Raw genomic sequence first — 20,140 nt, 5'->3', positions numbered from 1 at the left:
CACCAAGTTTCTGAAATTCCCACAATGTATATGTTTCCCCCCAACACTAAACATTTTAACTCACCAATTTTACTTCGAACACTTCTAGCATTTGTATACAAACATCTATAATTTCCCAGGCAAGCTAGGCCCGCAACCTTCCTCCTGCTGCCTCGAGACTTTGGCAGACAGTCCATACTGTTTGTCACCATCTCAGTGGACAACTCTGATCCGTTACCCGGTAGAAAAGTAACAGCTAATGTTTCATCTCCTGTTGGCTTTTCCCCAAGATTTAGTTTAAAAACTGCTCTGCCACCTTTTTGATTTTAAGCACTAGCAGCCTGGTTCCATCTGGTACACAATAAACTTGTTCAGATTTCGAAGGTCCATTATTGGTCTCAATCCCCCATCCCATTTGGGAACCAGGAAATCACGAGAGTAAAACCCGTCCGTTCTGGCCTCTCCTGGGACCAGTTCTATAACTTGTTTCTGCAAGAGGTTGCTCACCTCCATCAGCAGAGGTGGGGAAGGGTTGTGATGACAATCACTGACTGAGTCGGAACCTGAACTAAGTCTATCTTGTATCCTTCTGCTAAGATGGAAAGATTCCACCTGTCTGTGGAGATGGACTCCCAAGCCGGAAGATATTGACAGAGGCGGATATGTGATGAAGGAGGGGCGGCAATGCGTGCTACAGAAAAATCAAAGGCCCTGCTTCTGTGGGCAGGCACCCTTAGATTTGCCAGTGGTTTGAGATGCTGAAGCAAATCTATTTTTGTTATTTCCCCTATAGGGGGACCTACTCTCTGGTTGCGAAGAGCGAGGTCTCCACTGCTGGTCGGGGGAGAATTTCTGGTAGGGCCTCTTGGGCCAAAATTTATGCCATTGCTTAGGCTTGCCAGCGCTAGAGGAAGCCGGGTTTCTTGAAGTCTTTATACTTTTGTCCATCTCTTGAAGGACACTGTCAGTGGTTGAACTAAAAAGACCTTCACCTTCAAAAGGCAGGTCTTCAACGTAGGCCCTGGTGTCAGGCTGAAGAGCTGCAGACCTTAGCCAAGAATGATGATGCAGGGAAACAGCAGAGGTGATGGTTTTAGCAGATACATCCCCCATGTGTTTTGCTGCAGCCAGTTGTTGCTTAGCCACAGCAAAGCCCTCCTTTTGCAGCTTCTTAAACAAAGATCACTTCTCCTCATTCAAGAAAGACAATAGTGGTGTGAGCTGCTCTCAAATGGAGTATTGGTAGCAAGCCATGAACGCTGCATAATTGGAGACCTTTACTCCCAATGCTCCAGCTGAATAGAATTTTCTGCCCACATTGTCTAATTTCTTGCCCTCTTTGTCAGGTGGAGAAGAATGGGTCTTGCGCGCCTTAGAGGACGAAGAAACCACCACCGAGTTGGGCTTGGGGTGGGCGAACAGAAACTCAGCACCAGCCTCCTGGACCCGGTACATAGGGTCCAGTCTCTGTGTAGAGATCAGCATAGATGCTGGCTTTGCCCAGGGCTCCTTCACCGCCTTCAGGATGACTTTGGTCCCTGGAAGGGCCACAGCCATCGATGTGTCTCTCTGCATTATATTGAAGACGGTGTCATCAACGACTGCTGTGGTTGAACCACTGTGAGGGAGAGGGAGTGTGCCATCAGCTTCAGCAGGTTCCCATAAGACTTCAGATCTTCCGATGGAGATATGGGAAGGTCCTCAGCAATATGCGACTCTGGCGAAGGTTCCACTGCCCTGTCAGGATCATCGGTACTGACCTCAGAGTCCAATGATGATGAGTCTCTTCTCACTGAGTGCTCAGACAGTATCGGGGTCAAAGCTCACTCAGGTGACCGCAGCGACACCGATGAACGTGCTTGCACTTCCTCCACCCGCTCTCTGCATCGCTCGGGAGGGATCGACACCGATGCTGATGCACGATGCGTGGAGTGATGTGAAACCCTCGAGAGATACGAGGCTTCCGACCGCTGGTCCGATTCAGGGAAGTCATGCGGAGGGTACCACTGGTATGGCACCTATGGGTAACCATAGGAACAAGGCCACTGATGTTGATCCCACAGCTGTGGTGGCGGGAAACATCTAACCATAGCAGCCGGTTCAAGCTCTCTCCATCCCACCGTCAGTAGAAAAGGTGCTAGGGGTTCGTTCAGTGCCGAAGCCTCGATCTCCAATACTGAACCACTGTCGCTCCGACAACACGATCCCGATGAATGGGTGTGCTGGGTCAGATGTATCTCCTGCTCAGATCCCGACAGATGGATCGGCTGCGAACCTCTGCTTCTCAACCCCAAAGGACTCCGTGGATGCAGAGACGCCAGGATCTTCTGGGGTGGAGCAGATTGCATCGATACTAAAGCATCGCAAGAAGGAGAAGGAGTGCGGGAAAGTCTGTTCTTCCGCTTCTCCTTCAACTTAGATTTCTTTGGGAGGGACGATCGGGTCCCCGAATCGTCCCGATGTTTCTTGGTTGGGGTCACCACTAACCCTTCAGAGGGTCGTTTTGTGGGTCGACCACGCTTGGTTGGCATATCGGTTTGCACCAGTGACGATGGATCGACCGATGTAACCATCGGGGCCTCTTCCCCCATCGATACTGACAGGCTCGTTGCCATTTTCGGCGGATGAAGAGCCAATTCTACGAGTGCTGCCAATAGGCTTGCCGCCCAGTTTTTGCGAGTTTGCTTCAAGAAACTTGAGCAATGCAGGCAAGAATCGACTCGGTATTCCTCCCCCAGACACAATAAGCAGAGGGAGTGACCGTCAGGAGGTGCGATTTTGCTACCACACTTGCGGCAACATTTAAAAAACCCCCAACGCCTTTCCATAGGTGCTGGAACCCACACAGAACGATCTCTGAGGGAATGGGGGGAAAATAAAGCCCCGAAGGGCAAGTCCAACAACAGTCTTTTTTTTTTCAAACAACAATAACTAACTCTAACACTTAACTACTATACTAAGAAAACAACAAACGGGCTATATAACAAGAAGAAAATCCAAAGGATTACCAAATACCGACCGGAGCAATCGAAAAGAGATCCTATCGACACGGTGATCAAAAAAGAACTAGTGGGATCCGCGCACTGGCTCTGGTGAGCATGTGTACTGGGACTCCTGCACATGCCCACTGGTGCCGAGTGCGAAAAAATCCCGGGCTTTTTATATACCGATTCAGGGGATCAGCATAGGCGCTATATCCCATGAGTGTAAAGCACAGAGACCACGAAGAAGATCTCAGAAATTCTCAGCATCTTCCCCAGCTTTTTAGCCAAACCTCACCCTTATATCACGCATTTTCTGCTCTTTCTCAGAGCTTCTCTGCTCTCTCTCTGAGCTCTCTGAAATGTGCTCAGCCTCTGGCAAGGTGCAGCTTAATAATGCAAAGAGTTTGGGGAACACAGCCACTCCTAATTAATCAGCAATAATCACCTTCACCTTCAGCTCACTCAAACCAAACAGACAGCAGTTCCCCAGCAACCACAAACTCAGAATTTTCAGCAGTCACACAAATTCAGAAATTCTCAGCAACTTCCCCAGCTGCTTAGCCAAACCTCCCCCTTATATCACGTATTCTCTGCTCTCTCTCAGAGCTTCTCTGCTCTCTCTCAGAGCTCTCTGAAATGTTGTCACCTGTATGGGCATGGATCCATTCTGTAGTGCATGAACTGTACTGGCTACCTATTGAGTACCAAATCCAGTTCAAGGTCCTGGTACTTACCCTTAAAGCCCTATATGGCCAGGGGCCAGCATACCTTTGGAACCACCTCTCCCTGTATGAGCCTTGTAGGTCTTTACAATCAGCAACCCAACACCTTTTGGTGATACTGGGTACTAGAGACGTCCGTCTGGCCTCAATGAGGGCCGGAGCCTTTTTGGTCTTGGCCCCTGCCTGGTGGAATGAGCTTCCCCTGGAAATCTGGACCCTGTGGGATTTACTTCAATTCCACAGGGCCTGTAAAACAGAGCTCTTTTGCCAAGCTTTCAACTGATGCAGTGGATGTCACTTGTTATTGGCCTCCCCCCTTTCATTCCATCTTAGTGCTGTAGGACCTGCTGGGCCTGGACAAATGCCATGTTTTTGAGACAGAATTTGCCATTTTAGTCTCTATTGTTATTCTGTAATTTTAGATTTTATATATTTTAATTGTTTTTAACTGTTGATTGTTTTTTATGATGTAACCTGCCCTGGGCCTGTTTAAGGGAAGGGCAGGCTAAAAATTGAATTATATATATATATGTTTGCCTACATTGGCACCTAATGAAGCATGAAGACCAGGGACAAAATAATCCTTCTTCATTCCTCTGTAACAAAAGAATGGAGATTGTTCTGGAGCAAAAAAGGAAAAGAAGGTAAAACATGTCTTCCAGCTTCAAGAATTTGGGTATGAAGATTTGTCTGGGATCTCATGGGCATTCAGGTGAAAGGTGGGAACCTCACCTATATAAGGCTTGTCCTCACCAAGCCCAATCAGCAGTAGGGAGAAGCCAAGCAGTTCAATCATCCCACTCAGTCTTATGAACAGTCTGGGTTTTCCAGCTGGTCATCATTTATGGCTGCTGAAAAGGATTAAAAAAAAAATCAGTTGAAACCGACAGGGGTTTTTTGGGGACTTCCTTGGACTCAAGTCAAGTGTTTGTGTATTGGTTGAATTTAGTAGTTGTGTGTTGCTATTTTGGTGGAGGAACTGGTATGAACTTAGGGGACAGAATGGGAAGGTGTCTGGAAAGATGATCTCAGATAAGATGAGGTATAGCAGGAAAGTCTCATAACTGGGCTGCTGTCTATAGAAGTCAGGGTATGACAAAACCAACAGAGTTGTAAGTAATTCAGAAGGCAAATAGACACTGGCCATCTATCTTCCTGTTCTCTCACATTTGTTCAGTGCATCTTTTATATATAAAAGTCTAGTTGTACTGGGAATGACTCACCTACCCTCCATTTGGCTGAGCCATGTATTATTCAAAGAGCAATCCCACCCTCCAGCTCCAGGACAAGCAAAGATTGGGCCACTGGGGAAACTGCTGGGCAGTGGCAAATTTATATCACACCTGTCTTTCTCTGAAAGAGTGTAATTTACCAGGTAGAGATCAAAAGTAAGATGCACAGTGCTAGAAGAATTTTTCAGCTGGCCTGACGTGCCAATCTTCATGGGCACCTTATTAAAGTTAGAGCAACTTTTTTCCACATTAGCCTATCCAGCCTCTCTCCCTTCATAAAGTTGTGGTTCTTCCTTCCTTCTCTAATTCAAGTTACGGTTCCTTAATGCACTTTTCTCCGAGGGAACAAGTTGTTAGATGCTTGCTTGGTACTTCTTGTATGAAACACCTGTTGGAGAAGGTGATCTCAGATGAAGGAAGTGGCAAATATAGATGGGTTTGAAGAAATTACAATCTGATGTAAAACTACTTACTGAATGGTTCCATCTATGTTCTATTTGTACATTTATGAATAGAACAGATATCACATACGTTGTAAGCAGAGCTTTTTTTGAGCAAGAACACACAGGAATGCAGTTCTGGCTAGCTTGGCATCAGGGGGTTTGGCCAGATATGAAAATGAGTTCCTGATGGGCTTTTTTTGTGGAAAAAGCCATGTGTGAAACAATGGAAACATCAGGGGATGTGGCCTAATATGCAAATGAGTTCCTACTGGGCTTTTTCTACATAAAAAGCTCTGGTTGTAAGTATCCAGTGCTTTTTAAATCAATGAAAATCCAAGTGTTGGTAGTCCTGCCCTAAAACTGGAAAGTGGGGCAAGTCAGATCTACATTCAAATCATAGTTTAGATTTCTGATTCTCCTGTAATTTTAGACTTCATCTGGCTGTTCAGTCAGATCAGTCACAGTGGATAGTGTTATGAGGTTCTGCTTTGTTATCTGGATTCTTAGAGTTTAAGATTAGTTACAAAACTTCATCAATTTCAAGCACTTTTATTTCACATTGGATTCAGTCTGGGTTTCTTTTCCTTACTACTACAACGTAGAGTCGTGATAAGAAGAAGAATGTAGTATATTGTGGGAAGATAGGTTTAGAAACAAATGCAACACTTTTTTGGCATTTCATATTCATTTAGGTGGAAGAGGAACAAAAAGTGAAGAGCAGAGAGGATTTTTAGTACTTCAGGAAACCTAAAGTCTTCTGCCTGCCCAAGTTCTTATCCTTTCTCCTCCTAATGAAACATAATGTCCTTGTTGTTCCTAGTCTCCTACTGCAGAGATGGTTCAGAGATCAACTGCCTGCTGTAAAGTCAATGGGATTAAAGTGCTGGCACATTGTGTATGTTCTTTGTCACATGCTGACAGAAAAATATTTCTCTCAGAAAGTTGGATGTAATGCAGCTTTAATAGCCATGCTGTAAATTCAACATAGCTAAAATGAAATATTGGACTGATGGGATGGCTCTGTTTGTAGGGGAAACAAAAACCCTCAACTGTGAGTAGGAAGTGGGAAAAAGATCCCACTGGAAGTTTGTTTTTACCATTTTACATACTTTGATGGAAAGGATTCTAGATTTCTCCACTTAATAACCTCTCAGGCAATTGTGTCGGGAAAGACCTTTGTCTGATACCCTGGGGAGCCACTGCCAATCAGATTAGAGAAAGGGGGCAATGAGCTGAATTAGTAGAATGCAATTATAATGATTTTCCCCACTTCCCTTTTTCTTGGCTGAGCAGCCCCTTTGCCTTGTCTTTGTTTCTCTGTCTGTCCCACTCAGCTGTTTAAATGTATATAGATATAAACTAACCCAACCTAGAGAACCGAGGAACTAAAAAAAAAATCCTTTGTAAATGTCTAATAATGGCACACAAGAGGCTAATGATGGAAAATGGTCAGGTAAGTATCAGGATTGGAACTTGGCAGGCAAACAGGCAACAGGAGTGAGGTAACTTTGTATAATTATAAACAATAGATGGTTTGTTACAGTAAATTAGCTGTTTGCTTTTACAGACATGTCTTTAAAATTGTGGAGAGAGATATAGCTTAGCAGCCACTGCTTAAATAAACAGGCATAAGTTTCTGTATCTCAAATGTATTTAAGTTTGTGAAGGCAGAAACTTTCACACAAGTTCCAATTTTCTATCTAAGCACTTAACAGGGATCTCACACACACACACCTTTAGTAGGAGCTAACATTTCTGGGCATTACTATTTTGGATCAAAACTCATTCAGCTTTGCTTATCCTAACCTAGCATGAAAACTGCTGAGAAGTTCATCTCTTCCTCCACGTGCCATAAAGTGAGTAAGGATTTGGCTTATGCTGTTCAGCATCATGGAATTCTCTCCCACTCTACCCACCCTATGTCATCTACACAGCCAGTAAGAAATAATCTTTTTAGAAATGGTTTAGCTGTTTCATGATGCTCACTGACTGTCCTATTTATAGGCAGTAACCCATGCTATTACTGCCAACCTAGTTAAAGCTTAACTACTCCAAAGACCAGAGTGGAATTATTAAAACCTACTACCCTTATAATGGGAAGCAGGGGTGTGTGAGTGTGGAATGGGAACCCTTTCCAGGGATTCCTTCCAAAATTCCTGCTTGGCAACAAGGAATAACCAGCTATTTCTGCATTATACATGAATGAGCCTGACAAAGCAAGCTATTTCTCCCCCCTCCTTCCCCAAGGGAAAAGTCTCAGCCAATGGAGAAAATAGAGGTTTTGGTCTGTAGCTTGTGTGCAATTGAGCCAGCCTTTCAAAGCAAGCTGTTATGCAGAAGTAAGCAAGAGAGAGGGAGAAGGAAGCAGATGACCACCAGTTGCTCAGGGGCCTGATAGGAGCCCTCCGGGGGCCTGATTCAGCCCCCAAACTACTTTAGATCTTATTCCTGAACATATTTAAAGTTATTTTGGGTACTGCCAAAGAATCATTGTTGGCCAGTGAGCAGACAAAAGCCTTTCTCTGGCAGTCCTTCTAGTAACATATGAACAGAAACACATAGTGGCAATGTGTAGATTCTAGACACAGTTTATAGAAATTCCCATTCAAACATGATAAGAAGACATACCATCTGATTTCAGAAATGATTGTGTATACAACTGGGGGACTTTCTTTAGTAGCCTCTGAATCTACATTTAGCTGGAAATTTTAGTGGTTTGATAGAATGTACCACCAAGCAAATGTGCTTAGGACTGCAGCCTTAGGGAAAACAAACAAACAAACCAGAAAACCCTTTCCTTTGAGCATATTATTTGCTTTCAAAACATGCAGTGCATGGAATTGGATATTGAAAGGCTGTGTCTCTTTTTATGTATGACAGGATGCACATCACTTGCATAATATTGCAAAACTGAGGGGGGGGGGATGACAGACATGCAAACAAAACAGTGTAAAATAGTTAATGCGGAAAATACCCAAACAGATTAGAGTGCTAAGCTGCCTTCTGCATAATGATGATAAGAGGGCTATGGATGACTTTGAAACATCTTTATAACATGCCACTTATAGTTTACTTCTCTGAACAGCTAACAATGGCATGGCAAACTTGCTTTTGCCAGCGCTGTCTTTTATTTTCCTGTCATTAAAATGAATTGTTGAGACTGATTTACAAATTACCTCCCAAGTGATGACAAGTTCAGATCGACTTCCCCCTCCTCCACTCACATTTGCTGGTGCCACTACAGGAACTAGAAAAAGATAGAGCGAGAGGTGAAAAAAATAAACAATTTGGTGTAATTATGATGCTTTCATAATCCAGTTCAATCCCCACAGTTGCATGATGGTATGAAGGGAGGAGGGAATACATATCTTGCTAGGTGATATTCTGTTAGGTGCTAAAGAGACATTTAACTGACTGCTGTGTTTTATATGTTCAGCTCAAAGCTGGCATTTTCCCCTCCTTCTGCCCAGATGTTTTGATAACAGCTCCAATCAGCTCACCACAAAATCTATTCACATCTGTCATGTACTACACCTATACAGGGTGTAGACAAGGCCTTAAGATCAAGAGCTGAACCTTCTCTCTCCCCCCAGCCTTTTTTCAAAAACACACACTCAGCCCAGTACAGGATTTTGGTAGAACTAAAAACAAACAACAACAACAAACAACAACAACAGCCCTTCATGCTGCATTGTGCTATTTTGGGTGGCACTCATGAAAATTGTTAAATGGCTTTTGGTCTCAAGATCTAGAGTGGTTTGCTCCAGTACAATCTACCTTTTCTCCCAGAACCATGATAGAAAACTTCCTCTCTCAACATTTGGGGATCCTGCAAGATAAGTCTGCCATAATCAGACTTGACTATGGTCATTTTCGCACTCACCTTAATCAGCAGCGACGACCCTCTTCACCGCTCAGGATCTGCGCGGATTTCGCACTAATTGCTGCGGAGCACCCAGAAGAGCCGGAAAGTCCCGGCGCTTTTGTGGCGCAAACGGAAACTGGTTTTTGGCGGTTTCCGTTTGCGCCACAAAAGTGCCGGGACTTTCTGGCTCTTCTGGGTGCTCCGCGGCAATCAGTGCGAAATCCGCGCAGATCCTGCGCGGTGAAGAGGGTCGTCGCTGCTGATTAAGGTGAGTGCGAAAACGACCTATGTCTTTTTGGCAACTCTTTTTTTCTTTTTTTTAAGTGAATAAAATAATTTATTGAAAGATTTGTGCATACAATAATAAATGCTTATTAAGTGTTTCATTGTTGTACATACACTCTAAAATTATGTTAATTATATTAGGATTACATTGTAGATTTCAAACAAATGGTTACTATGCAACAATTATATAGCTAACATGAGTGTCTGAACAAGTAAATAGATTATTGCAGAGCAGACAGAATGCTGACACTCTCTAAACCATGAATTCAAAGGAGCTGCTGGGAGCAAAGTTGATACCTAAAACTGTGCACCTCGTGAATCGTCGCTTTGCTGAAAGTGATTGGTAATACTAGTAGCTTAAAACATATACTTTGCTAGATTTTTGATATCGAGATAGCAGGTCTGAAAAAAGTAAAATAATTGTAAGCAAAAGGTTGCCAAGTAAAAGCATGTAATGCCAACTCTGTAGATACTACAGCAACCAATTTGAGTAGTGGTTATAAAATAAATGTTAAATAGAATATTGAAGATAACATACAACAACCCATAATAATTGAAATAATTAAAGTAACTGACCTGTGTCGAGGCTCAACCTTAATGAGTTTGAGTGAGGAGAGAAGTGAGAAATGGAAAATAAAGAAAGAAAGATAACAGTTAGGAATATAGTATCTTTAGATGTAGAGGATCATGAAGGGAACTATCCTGCGAAGAGATGAAAGTAATGAAGGGGAGCCATTTAGTGGAGACGTTAGTACTTTTGGGGAAAATCTCAATTTGTATCAGATTGTCATTTATTTTCTCCATGAGAGAGTGGTCCCATACATGTTTTAGCCAGTTTGAATTTGGGGGAGCTTGTGATGACTTCCAGTAAGAGGCAATAGAGGACTTTGCAGCTGCCAATAAACTAATGATTAGATCTTGTCTAATTTTGGAAATGTTCAAGTCTTCCCATAAGTTTAGAAAAATTAGAGCAGGTGAAAAAGGCAAAGTGTAATTGGTGGTTGTTTTAATTTGTTTCAGAATATCTGTCCAGAAGTTCTAATGGTTGGGCATTCCCACCAGCAATGAGCATAGGATCCTACGCTTCCACATTTCTTCCAGCAATGTGGGGATTTGCTTTTACTTTTATCAAACCGTCCTTGCCTTTGTGGGATGAGGTACCATTGATGCAATATTTTAAAGGATTGTATTCTGGTTACCAACGTTGACGAGTTGAACATATTTGAGGAATAAATGTTAGACCACTGGTCTGGCGTGACAATAATGTTGCAATCGCAGTTCCACTGTTTTTGGGAGGGTGGAGGAGAGCTGTTGTTTATTTTTGCTGCAATTCCATACAGAGCCAAAATGAGGCCTTTTGATCGTGCATATGATGAGTCTAACTATTTCTCAAAGGCCGTTAACGATGTTTTCAAAATTTTGGAGAGATTAATGGTGGACATAGCATGATTTAATTGGAAGTAGAAAAACCAGTGTCATACTAAGTTTGTGGTCTAGCATGGATTTGGGTAATAAGCCTGTACGGGAGGAGATATCTACAATACAGTTGAAGCCAGTTGTTTTCAGGATTTTAAGGTAAGTAGCACTGTTGTTTAGCTGTAACCACAATTGATGATGAATTGATGAGAATTATGATAGTGGAGGTAGAGCCTTTGGTCTCATAAACTCCCAAGCCTTGAGGATGGATAGCTAAAAAAGGATTGGAATTGATTGGGGATGGGCGGGTCGAAGGTTTCATCCAAAGTAGATCTTGAAGGGAGAGCGGAGCTACCAGTGTATGTATAGGTTTAGACCATTCGAAGTCATTTCCACATTGTTGATGGGACAAATTGCTTAGGATGCATTTTCTCTTGACTGGGTTGTGAAGTCCTCTGACATTGAGAGATGTGATGTTCCAAGTGTGAGCCATGTGAGAAGTGCGATGAAGTTTACAAGAGTCAAGATGTAAGAGAGAGGTATATTAGTATATGGAGGAGTTAATATTTATCACGGGTTGACTCTCGACATAGGTCTTGAAAAAGATGAGGAAGGAAGATTAATAAGGAAAAAAAGGGGAAAAAAAGATGACCCGAAGGGAGTTCAGAGATGGACTGGCACTGTGCGGTGTCTATTCCAACTAACAGTAGCGACAAGCAACAGTGGTGTGTATAGTTGATGAGATATGCTGAGCACTCGGGTTAGAACAGATAAAAGGTAGTACTTCTTCACCCAAAGGGTGATTAACATGTGGAATTCACTGCCACAGGAGGTGGTAGAAGTTACAAGCATAGCCAGCTTCAAGAGGGGGTTAGATAAAAATATGGAGCAGAGGTCCATCAGTAGCTATTAGCCACAGTGTGTATATATATGTGTGTGTGTGCCACTGTGTGACACAGAGTGTTGGACTTGATTATAAAGATTTTAACAAAGCAAACAACAGATTTTCTTCAATATAGGTGTAAAGATATGTTATATAGAATCAATTAGTTGATTTGAAGAGGCTGAACCTTAATGAATTGGTTAAAGTGCAGTAACAATTGATTGCAATCAAACCTAATGGATGGAATCAATTTTAAACTAAACTGTTATAAAAACCTTATTTCCCTTTGGTATGTACAGTGTTAAATTTATGAATGGTAAAAAAAAAAACTATTTACAGAAGCCAATCTATATATAAAAAACAGTAAGGTATGTTAATAATATGTTTAAAAAGCTTATCAATATGCTACTCTAAAAGGCAAATGGGTAAACATGAAGTCTCACTTGACCCAGAGGAATAAAAAAGCCTCAGAGCCAACAGAACTAATGTTCTGAGTTAAGAGACTATACAAACTGGAACTTCAATGAATTAACATAAAGAAAACATAAATGAAATCCCTCCCCCCCTCCCTCTAGTGTTGAATTACAATAATGCAATGAACTCGGGCAAACGGCAAGCAAACAGTTAAAGTAGGCTGTGAGCAAAGATCTTAACATGGTGTGTCATCTGGAAAAAAAAACTGGTAAGATATTAAAGAACGTTATGTTACAGTATGGTAGTCTTAACGAACCACAACTTTATTGTCCATAGGCAGAGATGTGGGATGCTTTCTCTTCTGGGAGAACTTAGACGTATCTGACAGCAGCGGTATATGCAGGGACTGCAATGAAGTAAAGCCTGAAGAAGGGTCAGAAATGGTGTAAAACTTGTCTTTGTAAGACACTTTAGTGTTAATAAGATTAACCCAACGGTAGCGTATTTTAGCGTGTCTCAGGAAGTCAGCTATTTGTTTTAAGTCACGATGCTTGGACAGAACTTCACGGGGCAAATCAGGAAAAACTTGTATTCAGTCCCGTTTAAAATGTAGTGAGTCATTGTTGCAGGCTGCCTCTAGTATTCCTCTTCTGGATTTCTCCTCTGGTATAACAGCTACGATGTCCCTGGGCCCCACTCCAGATGGGAGATTAGACAGGCTGAAGCGATACGCCGCAGTAATAAAGGGTGTGACCTCAATCATCCATCCCTAATTCTTGCGCCAGCCAGTCAGCAATAAAGACTATTAAGTCTGATTCAAACGCCATATTTTCAGCAAAGCCTCTGAATTTTAAATGGGTTTGCCGGGCTGAGGCTTCCAATTGAAGGACTCTGTCTTGTAGCGCACCATTTTCTGAACGGAGGGTGCTCATGTCCTCCTGTAGATTTCTGCACATTTCCCTCACCCCATCCGCCGTTTTACTAACATTTTGAAGGGTGATCTTAAAATCTGCAAATTGGTCAGTCAGTGGTTGTATTGAAGCGGCGATAGTTTCTTTAATTTTGATTTCTTTAGTGCTGAGGAGCACGGCAAAAGCCGTATCACTGATGGCGGGAATTATCGGCGGTGAGGAGGCTTCATCCAATGCCATGTTGTCTGTGTCTGCCTTGTCATCTGGGGGGAGGCTGGGTTGAGTCACCTTGGAAAGAAGGTAGTTATGTCCTTTCTTGCGGTGTTAGATGAATGGGCTTTATCAGTGTCAATTTTGCCCATTGTTTTGTTATGTTATGAAGTGAAAAGGTTGTCTTAAGTGCCCGAAGATTAAGAGAATAGAGGGGGGGGAAGGACGGAGCTCACAGATTATGCTGCCATTCCATTCGGCGTTGAAGCCACGCCCCCTTTTGGCAACTCTTGAGCAACAGATGAACTCTGCAAAGAAAGGTGTGGGAGTTCTGTGCTGAATAGCCTTCTTAGGCTGATTATCAGTGCATTCTTAAGCAAAGTTACACCCTTCTAAATAAACTGATTTCAATGGATTTAAAAGGTTCTAATTCAGGGGTGTCAAACTCATTTGTTATGAGGGCTGGATTTGACATAAATGGAACTTGGTTGGGCCAGGCCATGTTGGGTTGGGCTGGGCCATGTTGTGTACCTATTTAAGATTAGATAGCAGAGATTTAAACATTATAAAGGACACAGACTAACACAATTATATATATATATATATATATATATATATATATATATATATATATATATATATATATATATATATATATATATAAAGTATGCTTAAAATGTTAGCACTTATTGGTTTTAAAGATGCTTTCTTTGCATTTCTCCCACGAGATCCAGGGAACTGGGCAAAGGAAGCTCTGGCTCTTTTCTTCCTTCCCCAAGGGACCAGGAGGAAGTGGAGCCTCAGCCAATAGAAGGAAGAGAGGCTTGGCTCAGTAGCTCTGCTGTGCAGTTGAGAGAGCCTTGAGAAACAAGCTCTGCCTCTTTCCCTTTCCTCCCCAAGGGAGAAACCTCAGCCAATGGAGAAAATAGAGGTTTTGCTCTGTAGCTCCTGTGCAATTGAGCAAACCTTGCAAAGCAAGCTGTGATGCAGAAGGAAGCAAGAGAGAGAAAGAGAGAGAGAGAAGAAAGCCAGTTGCTTGGGGGCCTGATAGGAGCCCTCTGGGGGTCGGATTTGGCCTCCAGGTTGCATGTTTGACACCCCTGGTCTAATTGCTTAGAATTGCATTATAGGGTGTAAATTGCTCTCTTGAGTAACTGTGTGATCTACCAAGACAGGTTTTTAAAAATATATATCTATATTGAACAACTCAGAGTTCTTATTTTTAAAGACATACTAAAAACATGAAACATTATTTTCTAATATGGCAAAATAACATCATTTTGTCAGTTATTATTTGGACAATTTATTTGAGCCAATTGTATTATATTTATGAAGTCTGAAGGAGGAATGACAACAGGGGCAGTAAACTGAATGAAGAATTAAAAGAAGACTCTCAAGCAAAGCTCAACTAGTATTCTACTGTTCCATGAACCAGTTAATGCTTAATTAGTGCTTGTGTTAAATGAGTTCTGTATTTACTGTATTTACTACTCAACAAAGCCTCAACTGGGTCATAGTTGAGAAACAGATGAAAATTTACGGTTGAGTGCATTGACAGAAGCTCAATTAATTCTCAGTTTCATTTTAATGAACTAAGCAGTGGCTCATTTGCCTCAAGGAATGTACCAATGCTTGATCAAGTTTTAGCTGGCAATGTAGACATTGCAAGACAGACTTTCTCCTTCACCCTTTCATTCCTCCTTATTTGCCACACTTGTTACACTGAGGATGATTTTAATTAGTAATCTAGAAGCATAGCAGCCAGCTGCGCTGAAGAAAAGGTCCTCTGTTGTCTATGGAACAAATGTTATCAAGCAGGCAAGTGAGTAGAGTTTATTCAAACAGGCAGAGCTCTTTGAATTTAAATTTTGAATGGAATGTGGCATTAATGCTTCTGTCCTATTTCTGTATCTCCAGAACTTCCTACTATCCTATCCATACAAGACTATCATACAACCCACCACTTACAGAAAGTCTGCCAAATCCTTGATTTCTACAACTCTGCAGTGTATATATTACTCTCTGTGGCATTGATCCTGCATAATATACCATTGTGAATTGGGAACCAGGTTACTTTGGATGAGTCTCCCTAACAGCCAGGGGTAGGGGGAACCAGAGACTTTGGCAAAAATCATGATGATGTTCCTAACAATCCTACCTGTTCAGTTGACCTTAAGTATTATGAAATGGTTTTGTCCACCAACCCATCAAGGCTTGTAGGAGGTAGCCTCTCCCCAGGTAAAGAAAAGAAAGATATATGTATCTATGTTAAAAAAACAACAAAAAACAACCAGTCTAGATCTAGAAGAGACTAAGGGTGTTTTCGCACTGACCTTACTCCGGAGCGACGTCCCTCTTCACCGCGCAGCGTCTGCGCGGATTTCGCACTAATTGCTCCGCAGAACCCGGAAGAGCCGCAAAGTCCCGCAGCTTTTGCATCGCAAATGTAAACTGGTTTTTGGCGGTTTACATTTGCGATGCAAAAGCCACGAAACTTTGTGGCTCTTCCGGGTTCTGCGGAGCAATTGGTGCGAAATCCGTGCAGACGCTGCGTGGTGAAGAGGGACATCGCTCCGGAGTAAGGTCAGTGCAAAAACGCCCTAAGAGTGAAGCTGATAGATATTGCTATGAGCTGGCTGAAGCATGTTGACAGTGAAGAATATCTGTCTTTGGGGATGTGAAAGGAGGAGACAGATCTGCTATTCTGTATGCGGGTCTCTTTGCCTCCACCTCTTAACTCGGCTTGCATATCTATAAACAAAGCAAATGCTACAAAAAGGCCATAATTTCCAGCAGTTTCTCCTCCAAAAGGAACTAACAGAGGTCAATGTTGCTCCTGGAACTTCTTACCTTTAGGAGGAGGATGGAATATGTAACAATACATTGCTTAATCATTTGCCTTACAGTGGTTTTCCTGATATTTAGCTATAGAGTTTTTGCAGTTGTTAAACAAGGTTGTGTTGCATGGTCTATTTCCCCCCTAGAATCCTAATGGACCCTTAATGTCTTTTACATTTACAGTGCAAGATCTTGTAACAGTTAAGGCATAACCATAATTATGTATGAATCAGAACAAAGTCTATCATTCCCAGCAAGAATCCCAGCATCCAGCCAGCATCAGGTGATCTTTCAGAAATTACCCAATAGTCTGCTGGCACTCTGTTACCTACCTTTTACCCACCTCTACATTCAAACTTTTTACTTGTTTTTTCTGCTACTAGAAATAATGGGTGGGATTGGGATGAGCTGGTTGCTCTTGGCTTTAAAAGAGCTGATCCAGATTGAGGTACACCACAGTGACAAGATGGTGCCTGCCCAGTGACTGAGATAGGCACAGGCTGCACACGCACAGGGCAAAGGGTTCACACCACTCCTGCACATACACGGCGTGCCTGGGCTGATCACACAGTCAGAAATGCACCATGGCGGCACTGCAAGGATTTTGCCACTGGAAACTTCCTGGCTACTTAATGTGTATGTGAGTCATTCTATGATGAGCTACAGATGAACAGGCAATGGGGAACAGATATGCACACATTAAGTCGAGGGGTGGGGGGTAGCTACAGTGGGCCAAAAACACCATCTGATGAGTCAGAACAAGTATGCTGTATGAAGGCTGCAAATACCCAAATACTTTCACTTTTCACTTTAAAAAGCAGGGAGAGAGGCTGTACCCAGACTGTTGTTCCCCTGTTGTCTATGGAACAAATGCTATAAAACAGGCAAGTGGGTAGAGTCTTGCACAGCTGGACAGCCAACATGGAAGTAAGGCTGCTTATATAACATTCTCCCATCAAATTTCTCCCCATTGAAAGATTCTATGCTGAAAGTTTTGTCAAAGCAGACCCTATGATTCAGTGTTTAGCAGAGTTGTATTTCCAGAATACTGGAACTAAAAAGCAGAAAAATGAAAATGGTTCCCATTCTTGTTGTTTCTGCAGAGGTTTACTGTCCTGCCATTTTTCTTCTTCTGTACAACACCACTTCTATAGAACTCTACAATAACAATAGAAATAAATCCCTTCAAAATCAGTCACTTCTTTGTCAATTTATTATTATTTCTCCTATAGGGAAACATCAGCACTTCCATAACATATTGAAATAATAAAGAAATTCTTCCAAAACAGCACCTTAACGGGATTTTTTTTTTTAAAAAAATATTGATTATGAACTCTTATTTTCATTTTTGATTTTTTTTTAGATTGCAGAAATTCTATGGAGTAAGATCAAGAGAAATAAGTTCATTCAATACCAATCACGTTTGTTCAAAAATATACAATTTTTTTAAAAAGTTAAGAGGTATTTGTTGTTATATTACACTAGGAGGTGTATATTACTACTAGGAGGTGAGTCTTAGAAGACCTAGCAGACCTGTAGTAGTGGCCTGATAGGAGGAATAAAAAGCATGAACATGGGAAAATACTATAATTTGTCAGGTGGGTTTGATTATAGATATGGATATGAAGATTAGATAAAGGGATGTTGATGCAGCACACCTGATGTCAGTGGGCAATGATTGTATAGGGTTTAAATTTGTAAAGTGTGGCATGTACATTAGTATTACTTAGAATGTTAAAGAGAGGGTTTTTTTTACTTCTGGGGAAAAATATAACAGCTTTCAGTTTCAATGACAGTATAACAGGACTGGTTTTAATATTCATCTTGATTTTTTAGCTTTCCCTATTTCTGCTTGCATTACTTCAATTTTTGTGTAGCTTAATACTTTAAGTTATAAAAACTGTTTCTGAAATGTGCTTCTATTTAATCTGGGGATGCTTTACATTGGCTTTGTGCTGAAGAAGGAAGTGAGCTTTTTTGCATATTTTTAAAGATGCATTTAGTTGGGGGGCGGGGGTCAGGAATCCCTAGGCATAGTTTTAAGCTGTTCTCAAGTTAAAATTGTGGATGAAACATAAATATGTAACTGTTGTACGTTTTTAGTATGTTTGCATGAGGCATACATTGAAGGTTTTCGGTTTATGTTATATGTGAACACACTAAAAACAAACTTGATGTACACGGTTATTTTCACCAATAGTTTCATCTTAGAAGAGGGTATGTGCTGAGCCTTATTACATCTCAACCAACACTCCTCAGCTGTGGATTTTTGTGAGCAAAAATTCTACTTCGTGAGCAATGAGCATTAAAGTTGTGAGCTACTGCATAAATTAGCTTGCTCTGGGGCCATTTTTCCTGAACTAAGACAAAAATGAGTGAGCTGGAGGCTAAAAAACTGTGAGCTAGCTCACAGTAACTCAGCTTAGAGGGAATGTAATTATATCAACTGTGGTTTTATACAGGGGGGGAGGGGTGGGCTCCCTCTTGGGTATCCTGCACCCCCAGGGAAAGTGTATGCGCAATACATAGCCTCTCCTTTCCCGGTATAGTGAACGCCGCGTGGTCACTGTCCGGCTATGCCTGGCAGATGGTCACTGCAATGGCCTCTCCTGCATTACTGCATCCATGGCAACACCTTCCCGCTGGTCCCCCCTGTTTCTCACAGAGTTTGCCACATCATGGTGCGACCGAATGTCCGGCGGTATAACTGGATGGGCAGACTGGGCTCACCAACCTCGCCAGCCAAGAGAAGGAAAACTCTAACATCAAACCCGGGCAGATAGAGCTCGTTAATGTAACACCTACCACCTGGAGGACTTGCTGCCGGCGTCCCGGCTTACTAGGCCATGGCAAATGACCCCAAGATGAAAGGGTGGAGCCAGTACCGCGCACACTGTGCTTCACCTAAAAATTCCTCTGGGCAGGCCTGAAGGGCATATCCACATCCACAACACACCAAGTCCTGCAGCGATGGGAAAGGTGCGAAACGGCAGGTGAAAGATGCCACTGGAAGCCGCAGTCCCGATCCTGCATGTAGGCGGTTCAGGGTATTGGTCGCCTGATGCTGACCTGGAGACGAAAGCATTTTTCGGCAGCACCCTGAACGACCAAGCAGCCTCATCTAGGGACAGCACTGCTTGCTCCACACAAAGAGGGGCCTAGAAAAGGTGGCCTAAACAAAGCTCGTCTCCCCCACCCCAGTTGGCTAGCCGCGGTCAACGGGCATCCTTACTTGCGGTCAAAAAAATAACAACAAAGAAAAGGCATGCACCTGCCTCACAAAGTATGCAAAGACTAAAGCTTGCGTGTTGGAACATCAGAACCATGTTCGACACAGTAGACAGTGGTCGACCTGTACGACGCTCTGCTCTAGTTGCCCACGAACTTCTCAGGTTGAATATTGACATAGCAGCTCTCAGTGAAGTCCGTTTCCCTGAGGAAGGTAATCTTCAAGAACATGGTGCTGGCTATACCCTCTACTGGTCGGGTAAGTCAAAGGCTGAGAGCCGCCTTTCTGGCGTTGGCTTCATGGTCAGGAACTCCATTGCCTCCAAACTCGAAAACCTGCCAACAGGTCACTCAGATTGCATCATGTCCATGCGCCTCCCACTTCAAAACAAGCAGCATGCACCACTCTTCAGTGTGTATGCCCCAACCCTTCAAGCAGATCCTGCAGAAAAGAACAAGTTCTATGCTGATCTACACAACCTCGTACGGAAGACCCCTACAGAGGACAAGGTGATCATCCTTGGTGACTTCAATGCCAGAGTAGGTAAAGACTCGGAAGCCTGGAAAGGAGTACTTGGCAAACACGGCATTGGCAACTGCAATGATAACGGGCGCCTCCTGCTAGAATTCTGCATGGAGCACCAGCTCACCATCACCAACACTATCTTTCAGCAGAAGAACAGCCTGAAGACAACCTGGATGCACCCACGGTGCAAGCACTGGCACCTTA

At 42.7% G+C, this 20,140-nt stretch overlaps 1 protein-coding gene across 3 annotated transcripts in view; it reads right to left on the bottom strand.

The window, feature by feature from the left end:
- LOC132572475 (contactin-6-like) overlaps positions 1 to 20,140 on the bottom strand; it is a 421,055-nt gene that overhangs the window by 37,204 nt on the left and 363,711 nt on the right. For all 3 annotated transcript variants that reach the window (XM_060239569.1, XM_060239567.1, XM_060239568.1), the window contains one exon: positions 8,537 to 8,607. In XM_060239569.1, coding sequence (XP_060095552.1) covers positions 8,537 to 8,607 — 71 coding nt within the window. The remainder of the gene's footprint in view (positions 1 to 8,536; positions 8,608 to 20,140) is intronic.

Source organism: Heteronotia binoei, chromosome 5 (genome assembly GCF_032191835.1).
Source record: "Heteronotia binoei isolate CCM8104 ecotype False Entrance Well chromosome 5, APGP_CSIRO_Hbin_v1, whole genome shotgun sequence".
Taxonomy (NCBI): Eukaryota; Metazoa; Chordata; class Lepidosauria; order Squamata; family Gekkonidae; genus Heteronotia; species Heteronotia binoei.
The sequence above is the reverse complement of the archived record's forward strand: the minus strand, read 5'-3'. Positions and strand labels throughout refer to the sequence as shown.